General features: G+C 60.1%; 1 protein-coding gene across 16 annotated transcripts in view; it reads right to left on the minus strand.

Annotated features, from left to right (window-relative positions):
* Positions 1 to 18,842, minus strand: part of CACNA1G (calcium voltage-gated channel subunit alpha1 G) — a 63,271-nt gene that overhangs the window by 5,327 nt on the left and 39,102 nt on the right. For 4 of the 16 annotated variants that reach the window (XM_070395273.1, XM_070395276.1, XM_070395278.1 and 1 more), the window contains 15 exons: positions 17,330 to 17,398; positions 17,055 to 17,239; positions 16,057 to 16,183; positions 14,376 to 14,501; positions 13,747 to 13,836; positions 12,981 to 13,173; positions 10,988 to 11,041; positions 5,793 to 5,944; positions 4,775 to 4,884; positions 3,620 to 3,753; positions 3,246 to 3,316; positions 3,035 to 3,113; positions 2,822 to 2,943; positions 2,148 to 2,495; positions 1,308 to 1,451 (listed from right to left, as the gene is read on the minus strand). In XM_070395273.1, the coding sequence (XP_070251374.1) occupies positions 1,308 to 1,451; positions 2,148 to 2,495; positions 2,822 to 2,943; positions 3,035 to 3,113; positions 3,246 to 3,316; positions 3,620 to 3,753; positions 4,775 to 4,884; positions 5,793 to 5,944; positions 10,988 to 11,041; positions 12,981 to 13,173; positions 13,747 to 13,836; positions 14,376 to 14,501; positions 16,057 to 16,183; positions 17,055 to 17,239; positions 17,330 to 17,398 (2,004 nt within the window). Of the gene's footprint in view, positions 1 to 1,307; positions 1,452 to 2,147; positions 2,496 to 2,821; positions 2,944 to 3,034; positions 3,114 to 3,245; positions 3,317 to 3,619; positions 3,754 to 4,774; positions 4,885 to 5,792; positions 5,945 to 10,987; positions 11,042 to 12,959; positions 13,174 to 13,746; positions 13,837 to 14,375; positions 14,502 to 16,056; positions 16,184 to 17,054; positions 17,240 to 17,329; positions 17,399 to 18,842 lie in introns of all 16 variants that reach the window. The other 12 variants (XM_070395281.1, XM_070395277.1, XM_070395279.1 and 9 more) reach the window with 5 other exon arrangements.

An 18,842-nucleotide genomic window follows, 5' to 3' on the forward strand; every position in this document is an offset into this window, starting at 1 on the left:
CCAAAAGCCTGGCAGGACTTGGTCTGCCCCCGGATTCCGGCTGCTCCCCTCCCGGGGCCTCCTCCGCTTGCTGGCATGGCTTGGGCTCTGGGAGATGCTCTCCTCCTGCCAGCCTGCACTGGACACACCTGGGTGGGCTGCCACACCAGCGGGCTGTCTCACCTGGAACCTACTGGGGGCAACGTCAGTGCCCACAGGACCCTGGGGGGCAGCGGGGCCGTCCAGCCCGATGAGCTGGCTGCCCTGACCCCTTCCCATCGCACCCTCTTCCCTCTCAGCACCTCTCCCCACGGGCCTCCTTCAGGAGGGGCGGCTCAGGGAGGACTCCCTCTCCCTCTGGTCACTCTAGGGCTTGGCCAGGTTCCGGTCCCTACAGCCCCTCTGAGACCCTGGAGGCCAGGTCCCCTGCCCTGGGAGGATCACTGTACATTTCTCTGGATCAGGATACAGGTATCCCAGACTCTGGGAACCTGCCTGTCCACCCCTTCACCCAACAGGGCCTGTGGGACTCGAGGCTTTTCTGTCTCCAGCTGACACCTGTTTTCCAGGTCTGCGGCAGCCCCTAGCCTAGGAGAAGGGTGGAGGGGGGTTCTCTGCCACGTGGAGGGGTCAAGGGCAGCCAGAGAGGTCACGGGGGGAGAAGTGGAGGACCCCAGAAAGCAGGAGATCCACGTCTAGATGGGACTTGGGGAGAAAAACCCGTGGCACCGTGGGAAGGGGCTGGGCTTGAGGAAGAAGCCGAGCCATATGTCACACCCGAGTCCCAGAATCCACTCCCAGCTGGAGCCTTCGTTCTTTCTCAGGACCAGGTCGGCATCCACGGGCTCCTGCCCGCACCCATCATGCCCAGGGGGTCCCATGGCTTCAAAAGCCTCCAAACAGAGGACGGGGGGGGGGGGGGGGGGGGGGCGGGGGTGCTGGTGGGTTCAGAGAAGGAAGACCGTGGCCTGAGCGTGTCCCTCAGTAGGTCCCCTCGCCACCTGCTCTGCTCCCAGAGGCCTTTCTCCCTGGGCCTGGCGCCTCACCTGCTCCACGCCCTGTCCCAGCCCCCTCTCCTCGTTCAGGTTCTTTCTCACCAGTGCTCTCTCCAAACCCCGTCTCCATCCACCCTCTCACTCAGAGTCCCATCTCAGCACCCTCCCTTCCAACTGTGTGATCCAGAGCCTCTTCTCAGGCGGAGGGACACCCCGGTGCCTCCTGCCAAGCCCGAAGCCCAACGGAGGCCCTCAGGCTGCTCTTTCTCCAGGCCCCCAGTGCGCAGGACACGCCCCACCTCCCAGAAGCAGGCACAGCACGGGCACAGTAACCTGTGGGTCGGAGCCGCCCGGGCTGCTGGCTGGAGGGAAGGCAGAGGGCTGGCCCTCTGGGCCTGCCAGCTCGTCCATCAGCTTCAGCTCCCCCTCCAGGGAGCTCTGGATCAGCAGGGATATGGTGTCAAACATCTGTCTGTCCTGGGAAGGACCAGCCCATAGGGGGAGCCGGAGAGTCAGGGAACGGGGGTCAGAGGGGCAGTGAGGGGGCAGGGGATTGACCAGAGACACAGAGGGAGAAAGAGGAGGACACACACACACACACACACACACACACACACACACACGTGTGTGTGTGTGCACACACAGCGACAAAGAGCCAGAGGAAGAGGAGGGAAGGGGGTGGTGGGGAAGAAAGAGGGGTGGGAAGAGGAAGGAGAGATGGGAGATGGAAGATAAGAGCCCACAGGGAGAGGGAGAAGGAAAGAGAGGAGAGAGGATTGGGGAAAAGGATAGGGAGATGGAATCAGGCAGGTCGAGGGTGGGAAGGAAAGAGGTTTGGTAATCGGGCAAGGGTAAGAAAGAAACAGGAAGGAAACAGAAAACTTAGCCTTGAACCTGAGAGCCAGGAAGGGGAGGCCAGGCCGGCGGAGGCTCAGGGATGAGTGAGCCAGCACATGTGTGGCCCTGGGCAGTGAGTGTGGGCTGCCATCACGGGGATGGGCAGGGGACTGCTGGTCCCTCCACATCCAGGCAGGAGCAGCAGGAGGGCCAGGGGGAGCCCTGGGGTCAGCTGTGCTGCCCACTCCCTGTGTACCACCCACTGAGCCACTGGCCACCCACCCACCTGTCCCCGTCCCCCCACACCCCCTAGAGCAGGTGGGGACGTGTGCTCACCGTGCGGGGCTCCAGGGAGTAGCGAGAGGAGACCGCTCCAGCGTGGGTCACGGCGTGCGGGGCCCCAGGCTTGGGGCTGTCGGGGCCCTCGACCCCGGGCCAGAGGAAGGGGCTGCCCAGCGGCGAGTGGGGCTGCGGGCTGAGCGGCTTCATCTCCAGCTCCAGCTCGGCCTCCAGCTCGGCCTCCTCCTTGGCCTCCTTGTTGCTCTCCTCCAAGTGTTTCATCAGCACGGCGATCACCACGTTGACCAGCACAAACTGGGCCGTCAGCACGAAGGACACGAAGTAGATGGGGGAGATGACCGTGTTGTAGCAGGTGGACTCCTGGTCGCAGTCCCGGAGGGTGTCCTGGGGGAGGCGGGCAGAGGGGTGAGGCTGGGCGGACAGCGGACGGAGCTGTCGTGGGAAATCGGGTCACCGGTGTCACAGAGCACGAAGGAGGAGAAGGAAGGGCAGGAGGAGGGACCCACAGTGCCGGGGTCATGGGGGGAGGGGCGGATAGGAGAGCGTTAGACACTGGCCTGGGAGTCAGAGGGTGACTCGGGGGCCCGGGGAGAGGGAGGTGCTGTGTTCCACATGGGGGATAGAAGGGCACATGCTTTTAGTCACATCTCGCCAAGGAATCTTGGGGCCCGAGCCAGCCCCGGGGGTGCCCCACTGCAGGCGGCTCTTACCTTCATAATGCCATTCCAGTTGTCCCCTGTGGAGACTCGGAAGAGGGTCAGAAAGGCCATGCCAAAGTTGCGGAAGGTGGCGTGCCGGCCCAGGCCCTCGCAGGGGTGCGTCTCGTCACACTCTGGAGGCGGGAGGGGGAGAGAGGCCCGAGTTAGTCCAGGAGGCCCCGGGGCCCCAGGCCTGGCTTCTCCACCCTCCCCACCCCAACTCACCCAGGTCTCCAAAGAGCTCCACGCCCAGAGCTGCAAAGATGAAAAACAACAACATGAAGAGAAGTCCCAGGTTCCCCACCTGGAAAAGAGGAAAAGAAATGGAAAAGGTGCCGCCGGATCTCCCGGCCAGCTTCCCTGAGCCCCCCACCCCTTCGGAGAGCACCCCCCTCCCCGAGAGGACCCCGCCCACCTGCCCCCAACGCCCAGCTACCTGGGGCAGGGCCTGCATCACTGTGTCCAGCAGCGCCCGCATACCCACAGCCATCTTCAGCAGCTTTAGCACTGCAGAAAGGACAAAGTCGTGAGCTGGCCCCTCTGAGTCCCAGGTCATGTAGCTGGTGGGGCCACGGCCAGGGCCGGGGCGGGTAGGGTGCCCAGCCCCAGCGAGCCAGGCTGCCATGGCTCCACTGCCACCCTCAGCCCAGCCATGATCGTCCCCTTTGGCGGAGGCTGGGAGAAATACCCACAGGAACCCACACCTACTCAGTCCCTGGCCAGCACCCGAGCTGACCCCTGCAATCCCCCACCCCCGGGGCCAGTCCCCCAGGCAGGGTGAGGGTGGTGGGCAGGCAGCTGGCCACTGACCTCGGGCGATGCGCAGCACCCTCATGATGCGGATTATGGTGGGGTTGATGGGCAGTGAGGCGTTGACCTCGATCTCCTCCAGTGTGATGCCCATGATGGACAGCAGCACAATGGCCAGGTCCAGCTGGTTCCACCTGGAAACCCAGGACACAGATCCCTGAGTGTGTGTGTGTGTGTGGGGGGGTGGGGGGGGGGAAGGGGGGGCCCTGAGGAGGAGGAGGCAGCTTGGGCTACAGAAAGGAGTGGAGGTCACTTGTCTATGGTCACTTAGCCAGTCCAGTCGGTGGCATAGGCAGGGCTGTGACTTAAGCTTGAGGGCCTCTGCTTTTCATTGTTATTCATCTGCTGTTTTACTTAGCACTTCTATGCTGTTTGCTATGTGCCAAGCGCTGTTTTAAGGGCTTTATAAATAGGAACTCTTTACAACTCTGTGATACGGATATATTAGCTCCCATTTTACAGACCAGGAAATGGAGGCACCGAGATTTTAAGTAACTTACCCAACGTCACCAGTTTCTAAGTGGTGGAGCCAGGGTTCAAATCTGGTCTAGGCAGTCTGGCGCCACGCTCTCCGCTCTTAAGCCCCAGTCTGGGCCACATTGATCTCCAGCTGCCACTGTCCCCCAGGCCCTGTCTTGTTAAGTTCCCTTCCTTCTCTCCCATCTCCCAGGCCCTGGATATCACACAACCCACCCCACCACCAGCTCTTGGTAGGTCCTGGGCTGAATCTCAGGAGTCAAGAAAGGTCTTTAGGCTCTAGGTCAGTGGTTCTCAACCTTCCTAATGCCGCGACCCTTTAATACAGTTCCTCATGTTGTGGTGACCCCCAACCATAATATTATTTTTGTTGCTGCTTCATCACTGTAATTTTGCTACTGTTATGAATCGTCATGTAAATATCTGATATACAGGATGTATTTTCATTGTTACAAATTGAACATAATTAAAGCATAGTGATTAATCCCAAAAACAATATGTAATTATATATGTGTTTTCCGATGGTCTTAGGCAACCCTGTGAAAGGGTCGTTCGACCCCCAAAGGGGTCTCGACCCACAGGTTGAGAACCGCTGCTCTAGGTCCTTCCCCACTCCCAAACCCTTCTCTGTCACCTGTCCCCTTCCCCTCTGTCACCTGTCCCCTTCCCCTCTGTTACCTGTCCTGGAAGAACCGACGGAAGCCAAAGGCCACGAGTTTGAAAACTGACTCCAAGACGAAGATAATGGTGAAGATGTAGTTGCAGATCTTCAGAGCCTCGTCCAGGATCTGGCAGGGATGAGGTATGATGGATAAGGCCAGGGATGATACCTGCTGCCCCCAGCCAATCATCCCTCCCAGATCTGGGAGACAGGGTGAGTGTGAGAGGACCGTTTTTCTCTGTTCCAGCCATGTTGGCTGGCCACTGCTTACTACTGTAGGTCAGAGTAGGGTCCCCATTCACGGGGAATGCAAGAACTGGCCGGGGCCTTGTGCATTACCAGTTCAATGTTCCTATTTTACAGATGGGAACACTGAGGCCTGGAGGGAAGCCGATGAAAGCTGACTGGAGGAGTGGCAAGATTGCTGGTGAGTTTGGGGGCTGGACATTCACTAGAACCTATACTGCAGAAGGGCTGGCACCAGTCTGCCTTCTTTTTAAATTTATTTTATTTTTTAAATCCTCATCCAAGGATATTTTTTCTATTGATTTTTTTTTTAGAGAGAGTGGAAGGGAGGGAGGAAGGGAGTGGAAGAGAGAGAGAGAGTTTGAGAAACAGAGAAATATCAATTGGTTGCTTCCCACACGTGCCCCAACCGGGACTGGGGATCGAACCCGCGACCCTTCCATGCCTGGGCCAATGCTCTAACCACATAGCAACGCCGGCTAGGTCCAGTCTGCCTCGTTACCCTCACAGGTGCAGAGCTCAGCACAGGGTAGGCACTCAATCAATCCATACGTGCTGGGTGAAGAAATCAGGTCCTCTACTTCCAAGCTTTGTGACCTTGGTCAAGTCAACTAACCTCTCTGAGGCTCAGTGTCCTCATCTGTTAACCCAAGATGAGACCCACCTCCCAGGGTAGTGAGAGGGCTACAGGAGGAACCCATGCAGAGGGCCCAGCTCAGGCTTGGCTGGTCTCACCCCCGGGGCCCCACAGCTGAGGCAGGGCCCACATGGCTGGCCACTCACTCCTACCTGGGGCTGCTGGTAGTGCTCCATGGCCATGGTGACCACGTTCAGCCCAATGACCCCCGTGATGAAGAGATCCAGGTAGTGGCTGGTGCAGAAGTTGTGGACGAGGAGCCGGAAGCGGGAGTAGTCCGAGTAGTAGGGTTTGCACTGGGCTTCTGGGGGGGGCCAGGAGGAGAGCAGAGCAGCCGTGGGGCCCTGATCCCTGCGCCCCTTCCACCCGCAGTCCCTCATAGCCACCAGCTTCTAATGCCCGAGCTGAAACATTCCAGGATCATCAGCACCCTCGCCCTCCAGTTACTTCCTTTTCGGGGGGCGGGGGGAGCTCTCTCGGCATCGCCCCTCCAAGCGTCTGTGCTACTGGCTACCGTTGGGTGCAGAAGGGGCCAGGACATGCAGAGCTCCCCACCCACATTAGACACTAGGTGAGCCCCCGCCCCGAGGCAGCCTCCGACATCCACGAGCCCCTCGTAACTCCCTCGACTCGGTGTTCCGCAACCAGGCCAGATCAATAAGATGAAAAACAATCGGTCTTATCAGGCTCGGGGGAAACTCCATAAACAGAGAGGTGAAGGCTCTTGCTCCTTCACCGAGCAGCCCTTGAGGGCAGCGGAGGAGCTTACACAGAGCTGGGATTTGGAGATAAAACCGGAGATTGGAAATTGGACATCTTCTTGGCAGGCTGCACTGCCCCCCCACCCCCCCAGAGGGCCTCCGGGGAGGCAGGGCCTGGGCCTCCTGCACCCTTGTGTGCAGGAGGGCAGAGCGGAGGCCATGGGGCCCTGCTCGGTCCCAGGCTCATCTGGGAGGACCCCACTTGCAGGACTCACCCAGTTTCTAATGAGGCAGCCCAGCCTGCTCCGGGGGCCAGGGCAGCGTTGGATGCAGGCCGGGCTGAAAGCGCTGTCTGAGATCTGTCAGAGGCACACTCTTTCTCTTGTAATTAGGGAACCACTTCGTTATAAAAATCATGGTGCCAGAGAGTTGGCCTGTTAAGCAGGCAGAATGGATCTGAAGGCAAGAGATTGCAGGGGGTCGGGGGGCCTCCTCCAGGTGCTGGGGAAAGGCCAGGCCAAGTTGGGGATGCATGCCATCCGGGGGTGGTTGACAGAATGGTCTCCCAGGCAGCCACAAGGAAAAAGAGGCCTCCCACGGGAGGCTGGGGCAGCCTCAGGTCCCAGACAGCCCTTCCCCCTCAGGAAGTCTAGGGCGAAAGCCAGCTAGCGCAGGCTGCAGCCTCTGAGGCCTGTGCCAGGGGTGGCTGGCTCAGGGGCAGCAGGAAGCTTTGGGCCCAGGCCAGCTCGTCTATAATTGTCCTTTCCCATGCAGAGGACTGTTGAACAGAGAGGTAAACCGAGGCAGGGAGTGGCCTGGGTGGGCCCCCACCAAAGGCCGAAGGAAGAAGAGCGCCCAAGAGCTGTACGTTCAGCCTCGCCTGATGCCACGGTCCAGCATCAGCCCTGAGGTGTGGATAACCAAGAGGCAGCAGGTCTAGAATATTGGGGCGCATCACAGGGTGTGCTAGGCCATCGCTCTGCCTGCAGACACGGGCCAGCCAACGGTGGCTTTGTTTGCTCAGGCGGCCCTCCTGACCCCCAGGAGGGTGGCGGTGGAGGGGCCTGGGACAGGGGACAGCAGGAGGCCACGGGTCATCCACAGGGTGATCATGAAGGGTGGACCAGGCGAGGGGGCCTCTTCCTTCCTTCCTTCAGTACCCACAGAACCAGAGGGCGCTAGTCGCCCGTGTTGCTTTAGCAGCTGGAACTCTTTCTCTGCATTAATCTCCATAAGTGCAGTCCATTATGCTAAAATATGAATGGAGAATTAACTAAAATGTTTGAATACAATTAGGTTAGAAAAAGTGGCTCCTTATTAGCCCATTATTAGCTGAGACAATGCAGAGGAGAGGTTGGGAGAGTGCCCCCTCTCCCCTCTCGCCCAGTCTGACTGTTTAGGCGGCCCCAGGGCCAATTAAACCTCCGCCTTCACCGCTGCCATCTGGCCAGGGACCCCTCCTCCAAGTGGCCCAGAGAGAAAGTGGGGGCAGGACGACTGAGGCAGGGCATCTGCTCATAGCGACCGACCCGACCGACCGACCGGTCCTATCCCAGGTCCCAGCCCCTGAGGTCTGTGCCAATGCCCTTCCACCCCCACCCCCACCCCCACCCTAGACCAGCGGGTGCAGAGGCTGCTGGAAAACCCCTGTGAGAGCACAGGTCAAAGTGCACCAGGGCCAACCCCTTGGTTTCACCAAGGAAGAGAACAAGGCCAGCAGAAAGCGAGTCCTCCACACACTGGGAGGCAGTGACAGCGCCCGGACCTGAACTCCCAGCTCGCGGCCCCCAGCAGCTGCCAGGGGGGTTCAGACCCAGAGCTTGGGGATCTGGCCCAGAGGATGCCCTCAGCGAGTTTGCCAAAGGCCCTGGCTGTTGGGCTCTGAATGATGCCACCCCCTTTCTGCTCCCTAGCCCCTGGTTTTATAGGCAGCACCTGGGCTCCCAGCAGAACCAGGGACGCCCCGCCCCCCACCCTCTGGAGGAGGGAGGAGCCTCGTGCGGATCTGCTGCTCAGAGAGCTCTGGTCACTGCCCAGGAGGGGCCCAAACCAGTGGTCACTGGCATGTTGGCAGCCCTGGCCCCAGCTCCCTGCCTCCCAATAGTATGAGCTGTTTTAGGCAGAGAAAATACCAGAGTCAGACAGTGGGGAGAAGGGCACCCCAGGACTGCCCCGCCCCCAGTCAGGGGCAGGAACGCAGGAGAGGTGCAGGGAGGGTGTGAGGCTGTGAGTGAGGGCAGCAGGCAGAGTGAGTTAGTAGGGGTCACTGGGAGCCCGAGGATTTGCAAAGGAGAGTGGCAGGGAGTAGGCGGAAGGTGGAGACAGAGGCCCCCACGGCAGAGGCCACACCATCAGCCGCCACAGCCAAGCCTGCTCGCTGGTTTAGTGGAAAAGGAGAGGGCGGTGCAGGCAGGTGTCCCACACAGGTGCGGCAGGCGTGGAGCTGGTGCCGAAGGCCAAGTGGTCCCTCGGGGCTAACCTGACTGCTCAGGCGGACCCAGGTGGCCAGTCAGGCCCATTGCCCTGGTAACCAAAGCCTTTCCCCGTGGGCCTCTCCCTGGGGTCTGGCTGAAGCCCTGCCGCTGGGCACAGCACTGGCATTAGCAGGGAGGTGTTTGGTTCCTGCAGCCCCAGGCTAAGGGGTGTGTGTGACGTCATCCGGGGGACACTATGGGACAGGTTACGCAGCAACATCACCAGCCCCTGGGAACGATTGGAAATGCAGACGCTCACCTCCTGCCTCAGTCCACACTGTGAGCACTTCCAGGTGGGGCTCAAGAATCTGTGTTCTAATGTGTTCTCTGGGCAGTTCTTTTGCACACAGAGATTTGAAAAGCTCTGGTATGGACCACCCGGGACCCCAGATCTGGGAGAGAGGAATATGGGACGACCCGAGGCCCTCTTTGGGGGTCTCTGAGCACCCGTCACCCGCTGGAAAGGTAACACACACTATTGTATTCCGTGTACATACTCTCAAGTGCCAACAGGAGCACGGCAGAATGTCCCCAGCGTGGGGATGCGGCGTGAGAGTAACGAGAGCGTTTAGCTTCGAGCAGGCGTGTCAGGAGTTCTCAGGGGCTGTGAGAGTCTGCGCGTGCTGGTTCGTGGTGGAGGAGCTCCTGGGGTGTTTTGGGGTGAGCGTGTACGTGTGGACACTTCAGCCTACAGACCAGGTGAACCCACAAGGGAAAAACCGAAGGCTATGGCCTCCCACCTTCTCCTCACCCCCCAACACGTCTGGAGCGTGCAGTACAGGCTGACGCAGAGAGCGGACCCAGGCAATCCAGACTGACCAGCTGGAGACGCCTGCGCCCCCGAGAGAGATGGTCTCTCGATGCCAAACACCAGAGCTCGCACCATGGGGCCAGCAGACAGCCACCCAGCTAGGGCCTCAGGGTGACCTCCCACACGGTGGCTCAGTGGGTCCCCCTTGGGTGGGTCCCCGAGCCCCCGTAGCTCAGATAGCCCAACATCCACAGGGCAGTGTCTGCGGAGTCTTGTTTTGGGGGGGAGTGCGGGATAGGGAAGAAAGGCTCAGCCCAGTGGTCCCCAGTCTGAAGCCCACGCCCTCAGCAGCCAGAGAAGGCAGCCACATGGGGGTTCTTTTCAGCATTTCTAAAGGTTAAAAACGTCACGCACACGCCTGTGTGAAGAGCCCACAGATGAACTGAGTGGCAACGTGTTTTTTTGTTTTGTTTTGCTTGTGTGTGTTGTTTTTTGCCATCATTCAGTGTGAAACCTTCTGCGGCTTAGAAGCTCTGATTAGCAATTACATGTGCCTTTGATTAGCAAAGACTGAAACAAAATCATTATTGAAGTGCTCTTAACTTCAAAGACGGCCTTTTATAATGTGGGGTTTGTTGGCGATGATAAGGGGGGCCCTTGGGGATCAGCAGGTTGGGAACCACTGCACGGAGACATCAGAGGGTGTAACTGAGGTCCCACTGCCCTGACCCAGATTCCAATGACCTCAGAACCCCCGTCCGGGGGACGTGTCAGCTGAGTAGGCGCCGAGGACCCAGCGGGGGCAGGACCAGGAAGGCTTCCCAGAGACCGGCTCTCAAAGAGAAGGACCCAACTCACTCCCAAATCTTGGGTTTCGGGGAGAAGCTTATGGCTAACACAGGCCTTGCATTCCCAAGTCCTGCTGTTTGTAGCGATGACGTGGCCACCGCGATTACTTGACTATTAATGAGTCTGTTCAATTATTCATCGTTACATTTTTAAAACAAATCCGTCCCCTCGCTGCTCCTCTCATCCTGCGCACTTGATCAAAGTCTCCCCTTCAGACAAAAGAGACGGGAGAATGTGCAGCTCTAATAATCGAACCGTGTGTGACCTGGGAGAAGGAGCAGGAGTGGGAAGAGGCAGCGGGGGGCTGGGGAGCTCGGGCGTGGGAAGCCTTGCATGAGAAGGTGGGTCCTTCAAGAGGTGTCTGAGGGAGGGGGTGCTGAGACCCTCACCTCCCATCCAGCGAGCGCAGCACCCCGGGGACCCTCACCCCTTCGCCCCGAGAGGAGAGAACCAATGAGCCGTGGAGAGGCAGCAAAGAGGAGGTCCCCAAACCCATGAGGCGGGCCTGGGGGCAGGCAGGGCCTGACCACCCCCGGGCCACACCATGGAACCCGCAATCCCAGACGCAGTACCTGGCGCCGCGCTGGCTGAGCTGCCGGAAGCAATTACATCGTCCAGCATTAGATCTAAAAGAACGAAACACGACATGGGTCACTGGCCGGACCTGGCGGGCTGGGCAGGGCCCCCTCAGCAGCTCGCTCCCCCTCGGCTCCGACCCTCACTCCGCCTATGAATAGGGTGTGCTGAGCGTGGGTGGGCTGGTCCTCAGTGTCCGGCCCCAAGCTCGGGGCGCAGAGCACTTGAGGAAAAGGGAGCTATTCAGCCAACTCGACAGGGTCACCGGGACAGGGAATCGGGCACAGGGAGGGGCAGGCAGCCTGTCATCAGAACAGATGTCCACGCCTACCTGTACCCTGGCCTCAGCAGCACCTGAGGCGGCTCCAGACCCCAGAAGGGGAGCCAGCTGGTCAGGCAGGGCCACAAGTGCCTCCTGCCAAAAAGAATTCCGTCTGCAGATGCCCTGCCGAGAAGGCAGACGGCAAGAAGGGGAGCGGGGATGGAGAAGGGGTGGGAGCATGGCTGCTGGGGGCAAGGCACCTGCTCAGCTTCAGACACAGAGCGAGCCAAGATGGGGCCCCTACCCCAGAGCTGAGCGGTTCGCCGGGGACACAGGTGTGGAGGCTGTGGGACGGGGACAACTGCACCACCTGTGCTGCCCAGAGGCCAGTCTCCCCTCCACGCCTGCCTGAGGCCCGCCTCTCCCAGGGCACAGGGCTCTGCCCCACCCGCACCCATCTGGTGGTACTCACATGTCAACACACCAAAGAGCAAACTCACCGCACACATCTTATCGGCGGAAGGAAGACGGTGTGAAAAGGAGGAGAGAGAAAGGGAAACCCGCAGACCAGACAGAGACAGACACACAAAGGCTTAGAGAAACCCACACACAGAGACACTCGGAGAAACGTGGGCAGCGACAGGAAGAGAGAATCATGGGGATGACGGTCCCAGACAGGCAGGCAGGAGCCCCGAAGACAGGTGCAGGCGCACCTGGAGACTCCGAGAAGCAAAGGGGCGCCTCCCCCCGTCACGTCTCGTCCGTCCTCCCAGCAATCTGTGTGTCTGTTCCCTTAGTCCAGCGGTTCTCAACCTGTGGGTCGTGACCCCTTTGGCGGTCGAACGACCCTTTCGCAGGGGTCGCCTAAGACCATCCTGCATATCAGATATTTACATGACGATTCATAACAGTAGCAACATTACCGTTAGGAAGTAGCAACGAAAATAATGTTATGGTTGGGTCACAACATGAGGAACTGCATTTAAAGGGCCAGAAGATTGAGAGCCACTGCTTGGTCTCATGGCAGAAGAGTGTGGGGAGGGGCGGGGAGGGGCCTCACCCAGCCAATGCCAAGAACGGCTGGAGACCACAGGTGAGGGGGCTGAAGGCTCTAAGGCCAGAGAGTCATGTGCTTAGAGGTCCTGTGACCCCAGACTTTCTCTGGGCCAGGAGGAGATTTTATTTTTTTTTACAGCTTGTCTGAAAACTGACCGTGGGGAAGGCAGGGGTCCCCTCTCGCTGCTGTCCATTGGCAACCTCTGTCAAGACCGTGCTCAGCAGCTAGACACTAGGCAGGCACAGGTTCAAGACGCTTGCGTGCCAGCCCTGGGCCGGGCGAGGCTGGCCCCTGGGCCAACCCCTAGGTCTCTGGACAGCGGCCCCGGACAACGGAGCATGATTCTCATCCCATGAGGTTCCTCTGAGAGTCGAGCTGGGAGAGGCTGTGCGAGACTCCCCTGGAATCATCGCCGGAGTATGATGCTGAGCCCTGGGGAGCCCCGCAGGGTGGGGGTGGCTCCCCTCCCCCATGGGGCTGAACTGGTGTGCTTCATGCTGGCTCTAAAGGCTGACATGCTCTTGTGGGGGAGGAGGTGAGGACGGGGGTGGGAGCAGCTTCTCCCGGCCCCCAGCCCCAGCCCCTGGCCCCCTACAGTCGCAAGGCCAAGGTCAAGCACGACTCAGAGAGAGGTGGAAAGACTACCGACCAGCCATCTGCTTCTCCTTACTCCTTCTCTTTTTCTCCAGTCTCCGCAGACGTTTCTCCTCCCGCCGCCGGGCCTCCTCCTCCTCCTGGTGCTGCCGACACTTGTGGAAGTTCTCCACCACCACGCCCACAAACATGTTCAGGACAAAGAAGGCCACAATGAGCAGGAACGAGATGAAGTACAGGAGCATCCAGGGGTTGTGGTTCATGATGGGCTGGCAGGGAGCAGGAAGGACAGGAGGAGCCATCAGCCCCGGGGGACCGTCTCAGGTGCTGCCCCATCACCTGAGTCCTTTGAGACGGGGCCCACAAACTCAGTGAGCTACAGGGACGCAGCAGGGGCTGGGAACAACCCGTGTGGGTTCAGTGTTCGGCAGTAGGGAGGGGTGGGGACTGTGGCAAAGTGGAGAGTGGCTCTCTCTAAAGGGGAAGCTGCGTCTTGGTTCCTGCAGATTCCAGCTGGGGGAATGCAAGTCCAGTGTTCCCAGATCTTTGGATTTCTCCTGAGCAGGCCCACGTCTGGATTTTCATGTGCAATTCGCCAATTTTTAAATGCTCACCACTAATTCAAAGTATTTAAACGTGTTGCAAAGCCAATAAGACATGCCTGGATTTGGGCCTCAGGCTGCCAGTCACAGCCTCTGCCGTGAGAGGCAATGCCTCTTCGATGGCACTTTCCCAGCCTGCCTTGCCCTCTTTCTCTCTAGCGTTGGCACTTGTCATGCCTGGAGTCGGCCCATGCTGAGTGCCCTCAGCCCCAACATGGGTCCTGCCCACCTCGGCCCTACCTGCTGGTCCACACCCACGGCATCCAGCCCGTCGTACATAATGTCCACCCAGCCGTCCTTGGAGGCCAGCACGAACAGGGACATCAGGGCCTAGGGGGAGGGGGAGAAGGAGAGGAGACCATCGGAAATCGAGGATGCGTGTCCGAACCACCCACACCCTGTCCTCAAAGCACCTCCTGGCAGCAGCTTGGGGGACCCCAGCCCCTCCGAGGTCAGGCTGGGGTCACACTCTAGGCCCCTGGAGGGCTCCAAAGCTGGTATGAAACCAGAAGAGCCGTGGGACGTGATCAGACCCTCTGACCTTCAGAAACCAAAACTGGGGTGGGCCGGGGAGACACACCCGCAAAACCGAGGGAGGTACTTCTTTTTGTACGTCCCCCTGTTCCTGGGAATGCGGAGTGAGAAAAGGAATCGTCTTGACACTGTGCCTGCACCGAGATGGAAACACACAGCTCGTCTCACTGCATCCTTCCTGTGGCCTCCAAGGGAGACACCGCTAGGACCCGTTCACCAGCCGAGGAGACAGGCTCTGGCAAGGCCATTGCCCTGCAGGCATCATTAAGCCGGACTTGTGTCCTCTGGGGACTCCTGCCACCGCTCCCACCTGCACCTCGCAGCCTGGGGCTCACCTGGCCGAGGTTGTCGAAGTTGTACTTGTGCCGGACCCACCGGTAACTGGCTTCGGCACAGTCAGACTTGTTGGTGATGTTCCTGGTGTCCTCACCCTGGCACACGAAGAACTTCCCTTTGAAGAGCTGGACACACATGTACCCGGAGACAGGGAGAAGTGAGCCGAGACCACCCGACGCCCAGAGCTCCCAGCCCGCCTCTCCCAGCAGCCCTGGGGCCTAACAGCTCTGCGCGCATCCTGGGCGAGGGTAGGGGGCTCAGCCCTGGGATCAGCGTAGTCAGGGAACCTCCCCTGAAGGCACCCTTCCTCTGGGCTCCTCAGAGCAGAGCCCTAGAGAGGGGAGGGAAGGGTGGTTACTGAACAAAGGGTGAAAGGACGGGAACAGCCACTCCTACAAAGGGCTGGGGGGCTGGTTCTCCAAGTGGGGTCCCTGGACCAGCATCAGCATCATCTGGGAATGTGCTATAATTACCAATTCTCAGGTCCACCCAGACCCACTGAATCAGACAGTCCGCTCTGTTTCCTGGTTTAACGGTGGGGGTGGGTTAGGTATCATTGACCCCACTTTACAGATGAGGAAAACTGAGGCTCAGAAAAGTAAATTCACTCATTAAGGTTGTATAACCTTATACGACCAGAAAGGGGGCTCAAGCTCAGGTCTGTGTGGCTGAACAGCTCACCCTCACTCCAGAACAGACCAGGCTATGGCTGTGCGTGAGGAAGGGATTTGAGGAACGAGGACCAGGGGGCCTGGGCAGCTGCTCAGGACAGACCTAAATCCCCTGGAAGAGCCCCAGACAGGGCTCAACAATGGTTCCCTCTCCTCCTCCAAGCAGGCTGGGGAGAGAGGGAAGGGAAGGGCACTGCTTGTGCGGGGAAGCACCACACAGCCTTGGCAACTGTACCTGAGCTGGGTCCCCAGGGCTAGAGAATTCCAGGAAACCGGGAACAGCCCCCTCCCCTCCCCAGGGCAGAGAAGACATCCAGAAAGTCAAAGGAAAGGAGGGGGACAGGGGTAGCCACCCAGGAGCTCCCCTACTGCCCCCACCGCCAGCTGTCTACCCTACAGCTGAAACAGCTGGAGCCAGGGGCTCGGGAAGACAGGGTGGAGGGGCTCCCAGAGGCGCCTGCGGAATCCTATAGGCAGCTCCCGCTCTGTTTCCTCCAAAGCCAAGTTCCCTCCCTGGGCCAGAGGCCAAGTTTCCCCTGCAACCCCCACTTCCTGCCTCGTCTGGGGTCTGCACCCGCCTGCCTGCCAGCACGCCGCTAACCTGGCCCAGCTGTCTGGGCCCTGGATCCCCAGGCCTGGCCTGCAGCCCACCCCACTCCAGCAGGGAAGGCAGGGAGGGGATCCCGGAGCAGACTGTGGGCCTGTGCCAGCATCTGCACTCCGAGCGCAGTGCACGAAGGGGGTGGAACAGCAGCCTGCAGCTGTCACAGGTCAGAAGCCTCTCTGAGGCCCTCGTCCCCTTCGGGCCCTCTTCCAGGCTCCCAGTTGTCTGCAAAGTGCCCAGGCGGCCAAGAGGCCCGAGGCCCGAGGCCTGGAGGAAAGCATCCCCGTTAGTTATTCCTTTCTGGAATAAAGGTGGCGCCAGCTAGGGCCTCGCCATCCAAGGACCCAGAGGAGAGCCACTCCTCAGGCTTTGGCTGACAGCTGCCCGCCCCCGACCCCCACACACCTGCACCCCCAGGATGCCAAAAATGATGAAGAAGGCACAGCAGATGACCACGATGTTGCCGATGGGCTTCAGCGAGGACATCAGCGTCTCCACCACCAGCTTCAGGCCCTGTGCCCGGCTGATCACCCTGGGGAGGGAAGGGAATAAGAGAGGTTCCCCCAGCTCGGACACTCCCCTGTCCCTTACCCTGCTGCCCCGCCTCCCGATCTTGGTTCCTTAGTCCCCTGGGCTCAGGATGAGGGAAGAGGTTGGCTTTCTGGGCTGGCTGGGCAGAGCGGTCCTCTTTTCCTGGGACCCCTGCCACCGGGATGCCCACCCACCATCTCTCAAAACAGGAAGTCGACGTTCCCACTCTCATTTCCCCTCCCGGGATGTCAATGACGACCTGGGGGAGCTAGGTGGGGACTCAACTCAAGAAGGATGTTCCCCAGGGATGCAGTGTGTTGCGAGGACAGGGACATACACTCGTGAGGAGCATGCAGGGGGCGGGCAGGGAGGGAAAGGGGTGTGGCTTGTCACCGCTTGGGAAGCATCACTAGTCAGTCAGTATAGCCCCCATCTGTGTCCCCAGCCACGGACAGTTCTGCCTCTGGCCTGGGGATGGGAGGTGACTGCCTCCCTGGGGAGGGTTCCTGAGAGGGTGGGCCCCTGCTACATCTGGAGGGTGGCCCCTGAGAGGGGCATGAAGGTGGAGAAAGCAAGGAAAGGAGTGTGTGGCTTCACCAGGGAGGGCAGAGTGTCCCCCTTGAAGGTACCACCCAGGGCCCTTTGTACTGTGCCCTGCACAGGGCCAGGGGCACGGCCGCTCTGAGCAGTATGTCCTCTAGGGAGTGTCCCTGAGGGAGGTGCCCAAGGACAGGAGCTCCTCAGCCCCAGCCCGTAGTTTCAGCCGAATGATGGCGGGGTTCTCTGTGGGGGTCACAAGCAGGAAGCCAGGGCAGGCGAGGTGCTCGCTCCAGGGTGGGGTGGCCCCGAGGAGGCATCTGGCGGGGGCTCACCGGAGCGGGCGCAGGGTCCGCAACAGCCGCAGCACCCGCAGCATGCCCAGGATCTTGGTGCCGCTGTCCGAGACCATGGACACCAGGATGTCGATGATGGAGATGAGCACCAGCAGCCCGTCCAGCACGTTCCAGCTGCTGCGCAGGTACGCCTGCTCCCCGAAGCACCAGCCCAGCGCCACCACCTGGGGACGCCCGCCACACCACCGTCACCACCGCCCCCGGGGCCTGCAGCCCGGCCCTCCGCCCCCCAGGAGCCCACGCGAGCCCCTCACCTTCACGGTCATCTCCGCCAGGAAGACCACGGTGAAGACGTAGTTGGAGAGGGTCAGGAAGAGGCGCTCCTGCAAGAAAGAGCAGGCGGGGGCTGCCTATCGGGGCCTCTCCTCGGGCTGAGTCTGCGCTGCACACAGGAACCAGGACGTTCCAACACTCAACTCAGAAAAACGACCCCTCCTCTCCCCAGCAAGGCAGATAAGCCCCTCTGCCTGCCCCCTCACACACACACACACTCACACACACTCACACACACACACACTCACTCACACACACACTCACTCACACACACACACTCACACACACACTCACACTCACACACACACACACACACTCACACACACACACTCACTCACACACACACACACACTCACACACACACACTCACACACACACACACTCACACACACACTCACTCACACACACACACACTCACACACACACACTCACACACACACACTCACACACACACACACTCACACACACACTCACACACACACACTCACTCACACACACACACTCACTCACACACACACTCACTCACACACACACACACACACACACTCACACACACACACTCACACGCGCGCGCAGTGCTAGGCTCCTGACTCACTTGCCCCCCTGCCCTGAACAGAACTGCTCCCCTCCCCAGAGTGGCCTGGAGCGGGGGATGATCCCACCACAGTGCTGTCATCTGAGCCCCATATCTCAGGCCCTATCCCGATTTCTGTCTTAAAACTGGGGCAGGATTTAACTTGATCTCCAGCCCCCCACCCCCATTCTACTCTCCTCCTGCTCCACGGACTCCCTTTCCTGCTGTGCACCCCAGAAACGGAGCCACAGGGCGAGCTGGGGGCCTGAGTGCGGCTGGGCATGCCCAGGTGCAGGGTTTGTGCTGGGCACAGGCTGGGGCAGGAGGGGGAGAAGGCGGCCCAGCCCCTGATCTTTGTGGGCGGATTCCATTGCCGGGAGGCCAAGAGAGGAGCGTAGAGGACCGCAGAGGCAGCAGGCAGAGCTGAGTGTCAGCGAGAGGGACGGAGAAAGGGGAAAGAACGAACATGCATGCGGCAGTTAGAGATGGAGGAGCCGAATGAGAGGTCCGGGGAGAGATCGGGACCAGTGTAACCAGCAGCCCTTGCCCCACCCCACACAGGCCCAGGGGTGGGAGTCCCCAGTGCTGTGCTCACTCATCCACCTCTTCCTGGGCTGGCCCCTCCACCCCTCAGGGCTCTACCCCCGCCTGGCTGGAGCCCACCCTAATGGAAGCCAGAAGCCACCGCAGCATTGACATCTGAACAATGGTGGGAGGCAGTGAGGGGGGACGGGGCGCCACCTCCAAGCAAGTGGGCAAGATGCCATGAGAGGCAACTGAGCCGCCCCCACCCACCCCTCTTGGACCAGATCATGTCGGGGGAGGGGCTCTGATGCCAGGCTGGGGAGAGAGCTCCCAGACCAGCTGGGCCCACCCCGAAGAGGCTGGCCCCTGGGAGTACGTCCAGATACTCAAGCCTC

This window comes from Myotis yumanensis, unplaced genomic scaffold, assembly GCF_028538775.1.
Source record: "Myotis yumanensis isolate MYYU_CA2020_CCGP unplaced genomic scaffold, mMyoYum1.0.hap1 SCAF_16, whole genome shotgun sequence".
Taxonomy (NCBI): Eukaryota; Metazoa; Chordata; class Mammalia; order Chiroptera; family Vespertilionidae; genus Myotis; species Myotis yumanensis.